The sequence below is a fragment of the Calonectris borealis genome, chromosome 1 (assembly GCF_964195595.1).
Source record: "Calonectris borealis chromosome 1, bCalBor7.hap1.2, whole genome shotgun sequence".
NCBI classification, from domain to species: Eukaryota; Metazoa; Chordata; class Aves; order Procellariiformes; family Procellariidae; genus Calonectris; species Calonectris borealis.
In genome coordinates, this window is record NC_134312.1 from 2,942,012 (window position 1) to 2,954,774 (window position 12,763).

Consider the following 12,763-nt stretch of genomic DNA (forward strand, 5'->3'; position numbering starts at 1 on the left):
CCAGCAACATAATGGTGAAAGATCATTTTTTGAGATCTGCTCTCTTGCAGTTCTGGCGCATCACATTCATCCTGACCTGCCAGCAGTTTTCCTGCGAGATGGTCATGCTTCTGGAGCCACTGAAGGCCAGCCCTCTGCTGCCTCTTTCTTTTGCTTATTAATCGGTTAACCTTTTCTTCAAAGCACATGGGCCCGCCTGAAGGTCTCTAGATATTTCATGTGACCTTTCCCATGAGAGGAGCCCTCATTGCTGTAGTTAGCATTTCGTCGGGCAAATCCCCTTAGTCTTGTAAGCCCGTTGTGACAGGGGTGCTCTTTCAGCCCCCAGACCCGATGCCTGGTCTCACTTGCAGCCTTGAATGTGGCTTGGGAGACCTGGTCCCTTGGTTGTCCACTTACCTCGTCCTCTGAAGTTCTTGGTGGGGTGACGAGGAACTGGCCATGAAGCAGCTTGGCAAGACCTAGGCAGAGCACTTTCAGATGCCTGACGATGATTTATAAATTTAGTGTAAAACTGGACTCTTGTTTTGGAACAGATCATTCTTCTCTGCCAGAAAAATGCAAACTGAAGCCGTCTCAGGGGTGTTCTTCTGTAAACTCGTGGACATTAATGAATTTGGAGCTCGGAGTCTGCACCGAGGGGCAACTGTAAACCTGGGACTGCCAAGTGCTTCAAGAGCTGATTTTGAAATCTGCCTACAAACTTCTCCTAAACTACCTGATAATGGTTTATCCCCCGCAACTCGTTAAAGAATAGCAATTACAGACTGCACTCACCTCAAACCTTGCTGTATCCAGCTAACTGGATTCCTTTATTTATTTTTTTAAAGATAATTATTAAACATACGTTTTCAGTTGGCTGCTTATGTGCTCTGTTCTACTCCAGAAAGGACAAAATTAATGTCTATCTGCTGTATCCAGCATTGAAAGGGCTCGGCTTCATCACGGGACTGCTCTGCAAATATCCCTGCAGCCGTATACGAGGCGATGCATGGGAGTTTTTTGTAGACATCCATTTCTCTGGTGATGGAAACTCATACCAGTGCTGTGCTAAATCCGGGCACTGCTTTTGAAAATGAAACCCAAGTTGGCCTTTAAATCTTGGTCCAACTTCCTAGCGATTCTGAAGAACCTATATTTAATATTAGTGATCTATTTTTGGATTTTAATTTTGGGTAGTCTTGGGCAGATGGGCTGCCTCTCAAAGGTGACCTTCTGAAGCTGTTTTCTAAATAACACCCAAGCAAGTGCTTTGTTTATTAGTTACTTTGTGAAGAAGCAACGAACCTGTTCCAATATCTCATTTGCAACTAAAGTGCAGCATTCAGCTAACTGAATACATGGCTACTGTTAATTATTTTGTTATGGCTAATTGATATTCACTGGGATCATGTTGCTGCGGCCCCATAAATATAATATTACCTTACAGGTTTTTATTTCTGCAGTGAATTCTCTTCTTTCGGCATATTTATATTGTCTCCTGTATAAATGAAATTTTTTTTTTTTTTGTTAAACTTTGCTGTGTCTGCGTTACTGTATAAATGCCAGGGTTGGTAGCTATATGGAAGAAACTTTTTTTTCTGAGTTTCTTACTGGCCTACCAAATCTTCCAGTTACTTTTGCAATATAGGGAACGAAACCTTTGGATAAATGTATTATTTAGTATTTTTATAATCTAATATTTCTACTTTATCAGTGATATAAAAGCTTTGATAGGATCAGGGCAATAAGCAGCGTGACTCTAATTCGCTTCTTGGCCCCCATATCTTTAGTGCAGTAAAATCTGGCTGTTTTGATCCCTAATTATCTTGGGGGGCAGGGAACCAAACCCAAAAATCAACCCAAAAAACTAACAAACTTTCCAGGTCAAAAACTTGCATTCAGGTGGATATCCTTGGAACAAATGTTATTTGCATTCCCCTGCTCATAGTGTCTTTCATATATATAAATTTAGTGATCAGATACTGTTAAACAAATCCGTTTCTCTCTTTTGAATGGTATTTGGTCAGCAAGCAAGACACAGATTAAAAGAATTTAAACTCTTCTGGACCTGGAGGAGAGGATGGGTGTCATCTCCTCTGTCGTTAGTGTGCCCTTGACCTGTTGTGAAAATTTCTGCCCTTGTGAATTGTCAGTAATGGGGCGAGTGAATTAAGTCGTGATGATCTTGCATGGGTTTTATTGCGTCTTACTGGCTTCCCAAAGTCAGATTTGCTGCTTAGTTTCAGGTCATCGATAGAATCGTGTAAAAAACTATTGAATTCTAAGACGTGAAACTTAACTGAGTTCTCACAAGCATTATGCAACATTAATTTTATGTTTTCTTTGTCACTGGCCTATTTAACTCCATTTGCACAAAAGGAATGTTCTTAAGTTTGCAAATATTTCAGGGATCATGATGTGGTTATACATAAAATACTCGTGTATAGGTAGCTATGATAATGCGTTGAAATATTGTATTAGATATTTGGGAGAGGATGGTTTGGGGAGGCACAACCTGCAATGAATTTTTACCTATTTCTGTAACCACAGCAAGAGGCAGGTTTGCAGTGATACAGGGATTATCTAGAAAAAGCAAACCCATCATCAATACAAAGCATGTAGTTAGGCTGTAGAATATTTAGTGCAATTAGCTTTGGAAAAATCTGTAATTAGTTTTCTGTAGTGAATAAAGGCTGATTTAAATGGTGGTGGACAGGGCCGTAGCATGTGTTCCACCACACTATACTGAAGATGAGGTGGTTGGCAGAGGGCAAGGTTTGCTTCATCCAAGTAGAATTAAAATTTGACTGTGTGCTTTTGGTAAAGCAGGGATATTTTTGGTGAAGTTTCATTTAAAAAAAACAACTTCCAAGTAGTTTTCTGCATTGTTCTAAATTACAGATATGCCTGACATGCATGCATTTTTCTGCATTCTTTCTATTCACCATCATATAATAAATTTAGTTTGACTTTTTGATTTTTTTACATGCTTCAGGATATAGAAAAAAAGGTAAGTAGTTAAGTAAGGAACAACCCAAAATCCAAAGTATTATTTTATTCTTCATCTGTTTGCAAATCTTGACAAAGAGCATTAAGTCCTGTATCTATAGAACAAATATAGCACAAGGTATGGTGTAAGTAAGTTTTCTGACATGCTTCTATGAGCGTGACCTGGAGATACAATCTTAAGTAGTAAGAGTACAAGAGTTTACCATTTTACATGATGCTGCTAAAATAGGAACTTTTTGCAGTTGGCTTTGTAGTATCAGTACCTAGGTGTAAATAACATATTAGAGGTAAATGACTAATGTTGAATAGGCAATTGTTGTAATGATGACTGATAGTTAATTATTAGTCACCAAAGATATTTTATTATTAAAACATTATGAGCCTGGAATGAATCTGCGCTGATAATTTAGGCATTAAATCCTCCACAGCTTGTTAAAAATCACTTGTCGAGTATTTCCTCTGGAGGACTTGCAGCTTTGTATGTATTCTGTGTGCTTGTGTGCTCTTTTAATGTATTTTAGAATTCTTAATGAGGCCCCTTAATACTACATATTAGAACGTACTACAGATGAAAAGCCAAAAAAATGTCAATGTGCTCAGTAGTGCTGGAAGCAGTGTCTCTTAAATGAATACTCAAGTCATATTAGTATTCAAAAGATAGATGTTCAAAATTCTTCTGTATTATTTTAAGTTACTGGACACGGGAGTGATCCTAGAGTCAAGGGTTTCAGCTTACTTAGTTGGATACTTCAGCTGATCTGGGAGTTTCCAGAGGAATAATTACTAATTGAAGAGGACAGCAGCGTTTTAGATGTACTTCTTAGATCTGCTTTTGCAAATATGTAAGCATTTGGTCCCTTCCAAACATTCATCTGTTTACAATTAAGCACATGCTAAATACATTCCTGAACTGGGGTTTTAGACAAAAAACAGCTACTTCAAAAGAATTCTTTTTACCACTGCCTACGAATGTATGGATGCAAGTTCATCTTTTCTCATGTCAAAATGTCCACTTAGTAATAGTTAACAAATAAATATTCAGGCTCTGCGTGCATTTTGTTTGGTTGCTTGAGCAAGTTTTTCTAAGTTCAGAAGTGATCTGCAAAGTTAATTTAAAAAAAAAAAAAGAAAAAAAAGATTAATCTCAGCAGGATATGCTTGGTTCCATCTTCATGACGTTTCCAAATACATTTGGACAAACTATGGCACAGCTGTTGAGGAGGGAAGGAAAGAACCCAGTACAATAGACAATCTCTTTACATTTTCAATGCAGCAATCATCATCTTATTAATGTACTGTTTGGCAAAAACTAATAGACTGCAGTTCTCAATCGCTGTATATTCCTTACTGGTACAATTTATAGTAGATATTTTGCTTTGCAAGTGATGCTCTTTCTTGATCCAATTTTATCTTTCTGTTTCTTTTTTTAGGCCAAGCAGCTGGATGAGAAAGACAGAGAACTGAAGAAGCATGATGCCTACTACAAAGAGCAGCTGGCTCGACTGGAAGAAAGGGTAAGCATTCTTTCCCTTTTAATGAAGAGTTCTCTGTTCGTTTCTGCTACTGACTTTCTGGGTATGTTTTACTGTTAAACAAGATGACTTTTCTAAGGAGATCAAGATTAAAACTGTGGCCAGAGGGTTTTTTTGGTATTAACTGCTACTGTTTCTGGCTTAATATTGGCAACGTGGAGGCTTTAATGTTGAGAATATTGTTTTCTTTACTAGCTAAGTTCTCACATTTGCGGTGAGATTTCATGTGTAACAGTAATTACGTACAGAGAAATAATCCGAACGAGGTTACTTTTATACGAGCACTGATGAAGAGCCAGTGTAAGAGTATCACTAAGTGGTCTTAAAATTGCATGTGAAGTGTGAAGATACACACTGAATTTCTGCTTTCATTGCAGTCCACGGTTGCTTTCATTGGGTGGAGTTAGCGGTTCCTCCAAAAGCCCCCAGTACATGGAGAGTTTAATGTTAATTGCAAGTTGTTTATGCCATGTTTAAAAAGCACATCTGTGTCTTTTTTTCACAGTAGACTTGAAACTAAACTGTACAGAACAGTTTGGTAAGCTGTGTGACATGCTTACAATGTTTTAACATATTGCTGTTAACATTCTTATTCTTTATAGGGTATTATTTTATAGGATATTAATTTCAAATAATTACTGCTGTCATCATTTTCTAGATCCCAGGTTGGCTGTAACCTTCAGCCTGAATACATTTGCCTCCTTTAGCCCTCTGCCTTCTTCCTGAGCCTACCTATTGTTGATTAATTTGGGGTTTTTTTAGTTAGTTTTGAAAACGATATTAACAAGATATATATATTCATTTATGCAGCTTAGCAGGATGGAAGAAAACCCCTTGTTTTTATGGATTAGGAAGAAGAGCATGTTGCATGAATTATCAGTGTATGTAATTGGTCTTAATGAATATTTTAAATAGAGGGCATATCAGATACGTCTCAGTGTTTTGTCCTACCTTTTTGAAGATGACATTAATGAAGTCCATGTTCTTGGCAATGAAAAATAATTTGAAAAGATGAGGGTAAATTAGTTTAATGATTCTAAAATGGTGCATTATTTAAGCAGTTAAAAATTAAGATCCTTCACAACCCGCCCCCACAGAATACCTTCCTTATTCTCAAATAACTGGCTGGTGTTAAAGGAAAAAGCATCTGCGGTAGCTCATCCAAACTGGCTTCTTATGGGGTGGTTATACCTCTGCTCTTAATTATCAGCCTTCCATTTTATCGTTACGGTGTAAGTAGCACTGGAGTAATTCATGGCGAAGGATGTGTGATAAACCATGATTCTTCGTTTGAAAGCTTTTCTTTTACTTTTTTAAGATGCTATGCAGCAAGTGAGATTTTATTCTTAGTTATTTTTAATGTTAAAGTAGGTCGCTGATATAGTGCTTTTGCTTGCTCCTGTTAAGTGAGGACTTCCAAACTGGAATCCCATGTTAACATGCATGTGAATATAGCGTTGTGTGCAAGTGAGATAATGCACTTCAGATAACTGTATTTGAGTACTACTGAAGTGTTGTCCCCCAAGTGATGTGAACCAGGTGAACTCTGCCATCTCTTGCTTTCTCTTCTTGGACTTGGAAGTCTCCAGGACTACAGCAGGCAGTTCTGAATTGGCTGTCTTATGCCATGGACGATGTTTGCTCTGTCTTCAGAGTGGAGCTCTCATGATATTAAGGCTTGGCTTTTCATTCTGACGTTTTATTTGTAAGCTAAGAAATCTTTGCTTTGCCAGGTTGTCATCCGGTTTGTTTTCAAAGTACATGTGCATATCTCTTCTACACAAAAAAGCTCTGAAAGGAGGTGAACTCTCTGCTCCAAATCTGACTTTGAACTTTCAGAGATGTGGAGATTACAGAATGAAAACCTGCAAAAGCAGAGAGGTCATGTCTCCTGCAATCCCAGCTTCACTGAGGCTGGTGCCTGCGGCTGTTATTAAGGTCATTTGTGAGTTTCAGAATTGGTGATTTTTGAGCCTTGGGATGGAAATAGAGGCTTAAGAAAAATGGAAGGTCTGGCGAGGCCTAACGTTCTGGAAATTACAGAGCACAAATAATAGGCTGCTTATTTGTTCCTAAACTTGTCCTGATTTCAGTGAAAGGTACACAAAGTCAGACTGTGGGCTGTTCAGCAGAGAAAAGATCAGAATGAGAGGTAAGGTGGGAGCGGAGCAAGTGGAGCTCAGAGAAGTAATGTCAGTATGAAGAAATGTGCAATATGAGTCTGTCACCTGTGACAAAGAATGCTAATTACATTCTCAGATCATTCTTACATCAAATAAGCACACTTTAAAAATACTTCAGTTATGCATATGTGGTATTTCTGTCTGTTGCATCATTGAGTGTCAGAGCTCATCTGTATGATTAATTGGCTTTTTGATTACTTAGCTTTTTCAATTAGAAGCTTCGTATTTGTGTTCTTCAACGCTGCTGAAAAAACAATGCAGACATTGATAATAAAGGGAGACGACAACAGAACAGATTAGTGTCAGCACAGTGTGCTCCTTATGGAGAAAATTATTATACATATTCAGTGCCAGATGAAGTCTGTCAATTATAAAATATTTCAGTGACTGAGTGAAGATGCTCAACCTTTTCAGCGGATTAATACAGGACAAAATAACTGTGCACCAGTGACAGCTGTGATACTAAAACATAAACAATTCTATTCTCTAGGGCAATATCTGTTCATAAATTTGGTTTATGTGCTAAAAACCTTTTGATACTTCCCAAAAACCCAGCGATTCCCCTAACAGCTGCTAGTGTTTCTAGGTCAAAGATAGCACATAAGCTATGAGTTATTACATGCTCCACAGCAGCAAAGCAAAATGAGATAGTTTAACAAAGGAGTTAAAGAATAACCTTCTCATACTGTATATGACTAGGATGTAAAGCTGTTATTTAAGAGTTCACACATTAAGCTTTGAGAAAAATTTGTCGGTGTTTTTCATTGTCTGCTTACAGGCTAATGGTGCTTCTTGACTACAGCAAAAAAACCCAGAGAGAGCAGTATTCAAGTCATTTGACATATGTGTACCCTACATGGTCTTAATTATTTACTATAATAAGGTGGCTTTAGTGGTATTCTAAACCATTTGATTTTTCTTCTAAAATAGCAGAGCAAGAAAAACTAACATATCAGGCAAACTGAGCAGCTTGCTACCTGGAAGAACGATCGTATGGCCTCTTTCTCTAACATTGTCTCATGTGTGTGTCCACACACGCAGACTCACACACTTCCGTCCCGTTGTATTCATCGTTGTTCTGTTCAGCTCCTCCACGTCCATCATCCTTCCGTTGTGCCACTGGTGTCAATGGCAATTCCAAGCCGCAGTGGCTATAGACTTCATAACCATCTTTGCATCTCTAATGTCGCCGAGATGTGTGTGTTCCAGTCAACGCCAACAGTTGCATTCATTTTGTCTACAGAGCAGCTGACACCCTGTTGTTCCTTCACCCAGTCGCTTTTGCTTTAGAATATTTTTGCTATGAAGGAAACATGACTAGATCCTCTCCTGCTTCTGCTTATAGTTTTGGCATCACGCAGACACTCACAACGCTTTCAGAATGATGCAACTCTCCCTAGTTCAAAATTTCTTCAGCAAATCCAACTATTTTCATGTTACACTGCTTCATAATACAATTATGCATCATTACGAGAATCATGCCCCTAGTCATGGGAGCAGAAGGAAATTAATTTTAATACACCGTTGTATGACACAACTAGTTTATCAGTGTGAATGAGTAAGATACATATCCCCGTATTAATCAGGATATTTCTCACTTGAGCTAAGTTTCTATGCTTGTGAGTTTCCTAGAAATGCTTTCAGTAAGTATTGAGTGGTATGTGTGTGAATATGCATACAAGTGTAAGGTAATAAAACTATTCTGTTAGCATTTGGAGGTTTCAGCATTATGTTAGATACGCTACAGATTTAGCAATCAACAAGTTAGTGTCCTGATAGTTCTTCCTTGCCAATTCTATAATTTCTGTGCATGTCCATGCTGACTGTAGTGGCCTTTGTGCAGGGAGACTCCTGCACCATACAGAGCTTACTGCCGGATCAGAGCCTGAGAATATAGACATAAGTTCTGGAAATGTGATCCTCTTATCTGCATCCATTTTTTCATGACTTAAATTTTGAGGAAGGATTTGCAAATCGTAGTTTCGGCACTTAATTTGGGGATTCTACTTGCCATGTAGGCTGTCAAGGAGCATTAACCTTAAGGTAAGATGAGCACACAGAGCACAAAGCTGTGAGCTGATGGCACATACTATGCCAGGTGTTAAATAGTATTATCCATCCTGCTTGCTACAGTAAATAGGATTTCGCTATTATGATGTGTCAGGATTTTCAGAGAAATCAAATTTACTAGACACTAAACTGCCATCCTCGCTGCTGAGCAGCTTTATTCTGGGATCTTGCGTTCATACTAATCCTGTTGGTAGGAAATGCTTATACCAATTGTGTGGGGAAATTATAATTTAATGATCTCTTCCTTCTTTCTATTCAAGGCTTAGAATGGACCAACATGCTTTGCAGCGATAGCCCCAGTGCTCAGAAAAGGAGATGATACGCAGTTCAGCTTCACAGCCAAGTATTGGCTTTTTGTAGGTGTTTATAATGAACATAAGTGCTAAGATGCAAACAATGCGAGTTCCGCATTTGTTCAGATGCTTCAGAGTCTTGTTTACCTTTTCAGATCTCAACAACTAAATAATCAGAATCTGTTTGCTATGTTTTTGTAAACTATAGTTTGCAAGATGTAGATAACAGAGGGAAACTATTGTAAAGCAGTAAATAACTACAAACATTTTTATTCCCTACAACGTATTTTAGCAGTTTAAACATTTTTGTTTCTATTTGTTTTAAGTTATCAGTCTGTTTACTTTCTTCGATCTTGCATGACTGTATCAGCAAGAATTTCATAACCATGATTTCGCTCTCACCTCTTGTGTTTGGAAGTTTGTATTCGCTAGAGCAAACATGTTGACTCTCCACACATTTGTACTGCATTCTTTCATGTCTTTCAAAATCAAACAGCAGTGATGTAGGTACAGTGTTTTAAGACTTGAGGCTGGATCCATCAAAGTAGGAAATGGTTTTGGCTGATGTACTGAGCACTTAGGGGAGACGGAGGGGAAGCTCAGCAAACCTTTTGTCATTGTTCCCACGAAGCAATGGAATTAGCTCTAGCACAGAGCTGACAGAATTGCTAGGTTGTACTTGTTGATTAAGTGCTTGCTTTGTTGGACGCACGTAATACCGGTAGGTCTTTCCAAATTTTCCATTGCAATACAAAATACCACTCAAATAGATTTCTGTTCTAAACATAATGTATAGCAACAGGAATAATCACCGTGTTCTACATTTGCTTTATATTTTGCATCTTTCTGACCATAGATGAATAAAGCAACCTTCCGGTAGCAGCTTCAATGTATACTGCCAACATCTTTTTTAAGAACATGGTCTGTAAAAGAATCTCATCTAACTTGGCCAACTTTCAGAGTTTCTCCAGTTTGCCTCTGTGGAGATGCTTCATAGTCTTCTGTCTGGAGAGGTGAATTTGGTGAATGTTCTACAGTTAAAAATGCTTGGTCTTTTTCTTTCTTCTGCTATTTAAACTGAGGCTTTCAGTAATACCTGTGTTGTCTTTGACCTAACCAAACTCCTGTATTTCAGACTTGCTGAAAGGAGTTTGCAGACCTTCCTTCTCTTTAAATTCTAAGTGGGTATGCCTATGTTGTATCACTTAACAATAATTTTACATTTTAACCAGTCATTATAGCATCAGTTTCTAAATATCCATGGCTTGAAGGAAGAAAATTCCATTATTCTTATTTCCCTTCCATTTTTATGAGATGTTCTCAGTGTTTTTTTTTTCCTTGTTTCTATCTATCTGTCTGCCTATCTATTTCTCTCTCTGTCCCTCCCCATATCAAAAAAAAAAAAAAAAACCCCGAAAAAAACCCAAAAAACCCATAACCCTATTTCCAAACATTTTTATTCTTCAGCTAGAAATAATAAAATATATTACGGCTTCCATTTGAAGAATACTACTGTATATCATATCATGTAATTATTAATGAATTGTATTATCTCTGTGAAGTTATTGGTGTCTGGTTTTTTTTTTTTTCCTTCTTAATGGATATTAAGCTGTGACAGTGGGGCCTTGCAGTTTTCCCCAAATCAGTGCAGCAGGAGACCTGAGTATAAAATCAAGACATACTAATTTCTCATTTTGTACTTGGGCCAGGAGACTTTTCCGTGTCTAAGCTCATATGCTGCACCAATGAGATAAAAGTAGGAGTTCATCAGAGTTACCCAGCGCTTTGTATTTCCATACTGCGTATGAAAACCACCCTTTTTAGTACTGACCAGAGCGTAATGTTTTTGTCAGTTTAGCATAATAAAGCTGTCAACCCAACCTGTGATCTTGCTTCATGTTGCCAATATTAGAAAATTTCTGTCTTCAAATTTCATTATATTTTGGGGATAGAGCTTTTGTTGAACGCTTCTTGCCTGGCAGGTTGAGATTAGGAAACTTGCTACCAATTACAGTATCTGAAACCTCAACCTGATTGACAAAGACAGACTGAGCTGTAGCCTTCTGACTGGAGTGCTGCATTAATGCGCTGCCTCCGTATCTTGCTGAGCCACAATCATTATTCTGAACAATTGTTTTTAAGCCTTGATTTTACGTTTTTTTCTGCTCATTATCTTTTATTTACCATTTATAAATAACTAGCTAAGACGTTTGTTATTAAATACACACCTCACCCATATATTTTTTCCCCTAAACCCACCCAATATGCATGGTGTTTTCTTCTGAGACATTTTCCTCTTAAAAATACCTGTTTCAGTCTCATCTTTCGCTATCACATATCCAATCAATAGCAATGCTGAAATGCCGCTTAATAACAAAATAAGGAGTTGTTCCACACTGAATAGTAGGTATTGATGTTTCTCTAAATGTTTGTTTATAGATTATTTTTACATTCGGTATGTGTGTCTATATAAATGGAGACCAAAAAAAGTGGGATAACTAATATTCCAGGCTTTTTTCCCCTGTGCAGTAAGATGCATGATAACTTTTAACATGTAACCACTAGTTTCATATAGGTTGTTTGCAGTCTTGTTTTTTATTTATCCAATATGTGCAAAACCATGGTTTGGGATGGTTTTTGATTTTTGGTAGTTTTAGTTTGGGGCAAAAGATGAATTATTCCATGTTTTTGTTTTGTAAGTTTTTGCAGAAGACCTAGGGATAATGGTATACTGGATGCAAACTAATAACTTTGAGTCCTGCAGCAGGGATGTATTTATGCGATCCCTCAAAACTTTCCAAATATGCTGTGCTTTTTGTAATGCAGTTATGGATTTTTTTCCCTTTATTTTATCTCCATTAGTCTCTCTCTCTAACCCATCGTCATTCTTATAACTTTCTTTTCCTGAGTAGCTTCTGGTAAACCATTTTTCTTGCATCATTGGCCAGAACTGACTCTGATATTTTCCCTTCACTCTTCCTGCTATATTTCATTATGCTTTTTGGCCTAAAATGCTGTTTTAAACTCATCCTGAAGCCCCTTTCTTTGCCTGTAGGATGCCCCGGTGTCGTTTCCTACAGAATTTCGGCTCTGACATTTCCTCAGGTATGGGGGAAGGTGGTTTTTTGAGGTGTGGTTGCACTGTCTGCGTTATGCAGAGGTACACTCAGAGAGGTGGGATAGACTTTGATGGGAAACAGGGATGCTCAAAACCTCTAAAATTCAAACTCTTAGAGATTTTGGTAGTTAATAGGGGATTTACTGACCCAAGAAACAGGGAAATAATATTTTTCAGGAATTGGCTATTTATATAGTGCTTTGTGTTTATCCAGCTATTGCGTAGCTTGTAAAGATGGTTTCTTCCAAAACACATTTCTGTTTCTGCAGCTTTTAAGTCCTCACTGCTTGAATTTTTTTTTCTTTTATCTTAACTTTTCCTCAGTTATACTATTATCACCACTCTGGATCTCAGCATTTACTGACCTCCTGCTGTACTTTAAGAATAGGAATTTATTTACGGTCCCATGATAACTGGTCATCACTAATCATTATTTTTCTCTGAGAGTGTTTCAGTTTGTGTTAAAGTCACTTGAATCTTGGCACTTGAGAAGTCTGAACACATGTATGTGTTCTTCCTATGAATGAAAAATACAGATGAGGATAAACTGTGATAGGAATGGGAACATACGAGGCA

General features: G+C 37.7%; 1 protein-coding gene across 7 annotated transcripts in view; it reads left to right on the top strand.

The window, feature by feature from the left end:
* CHCHD3 (coiled-coil-helix-coiled-coil-helix domain containing 3) overlaps positions 1-12,763 on the top strand; it is a 158,606-nt gene that overhangs the window by 96,415 nt on the left and 49,428 nt on the right. For 6 of the 7 annotated variants that reach the window (XR_012672482.1, XM_075142638.1, XM_075142622.1 and 3 more), the window contains exon 5: positions 4,422-4,505. Coding sequence is in view for 6 of the 7 variants with exons in the window: in XM_075142638.1 (XP_074998739.1) it covers positions 4,422-4,505 (84 nt within the window). In the remaining variant the exon portion in view is untranslated. Of the gene's footprint in view, positions 1-4,421; positions 4,506-9,036; positions 9,336-12,763 lie in introns of those variants that run through there. The other variant, XM_075142666.1, reaches the window with a different exon arrangement.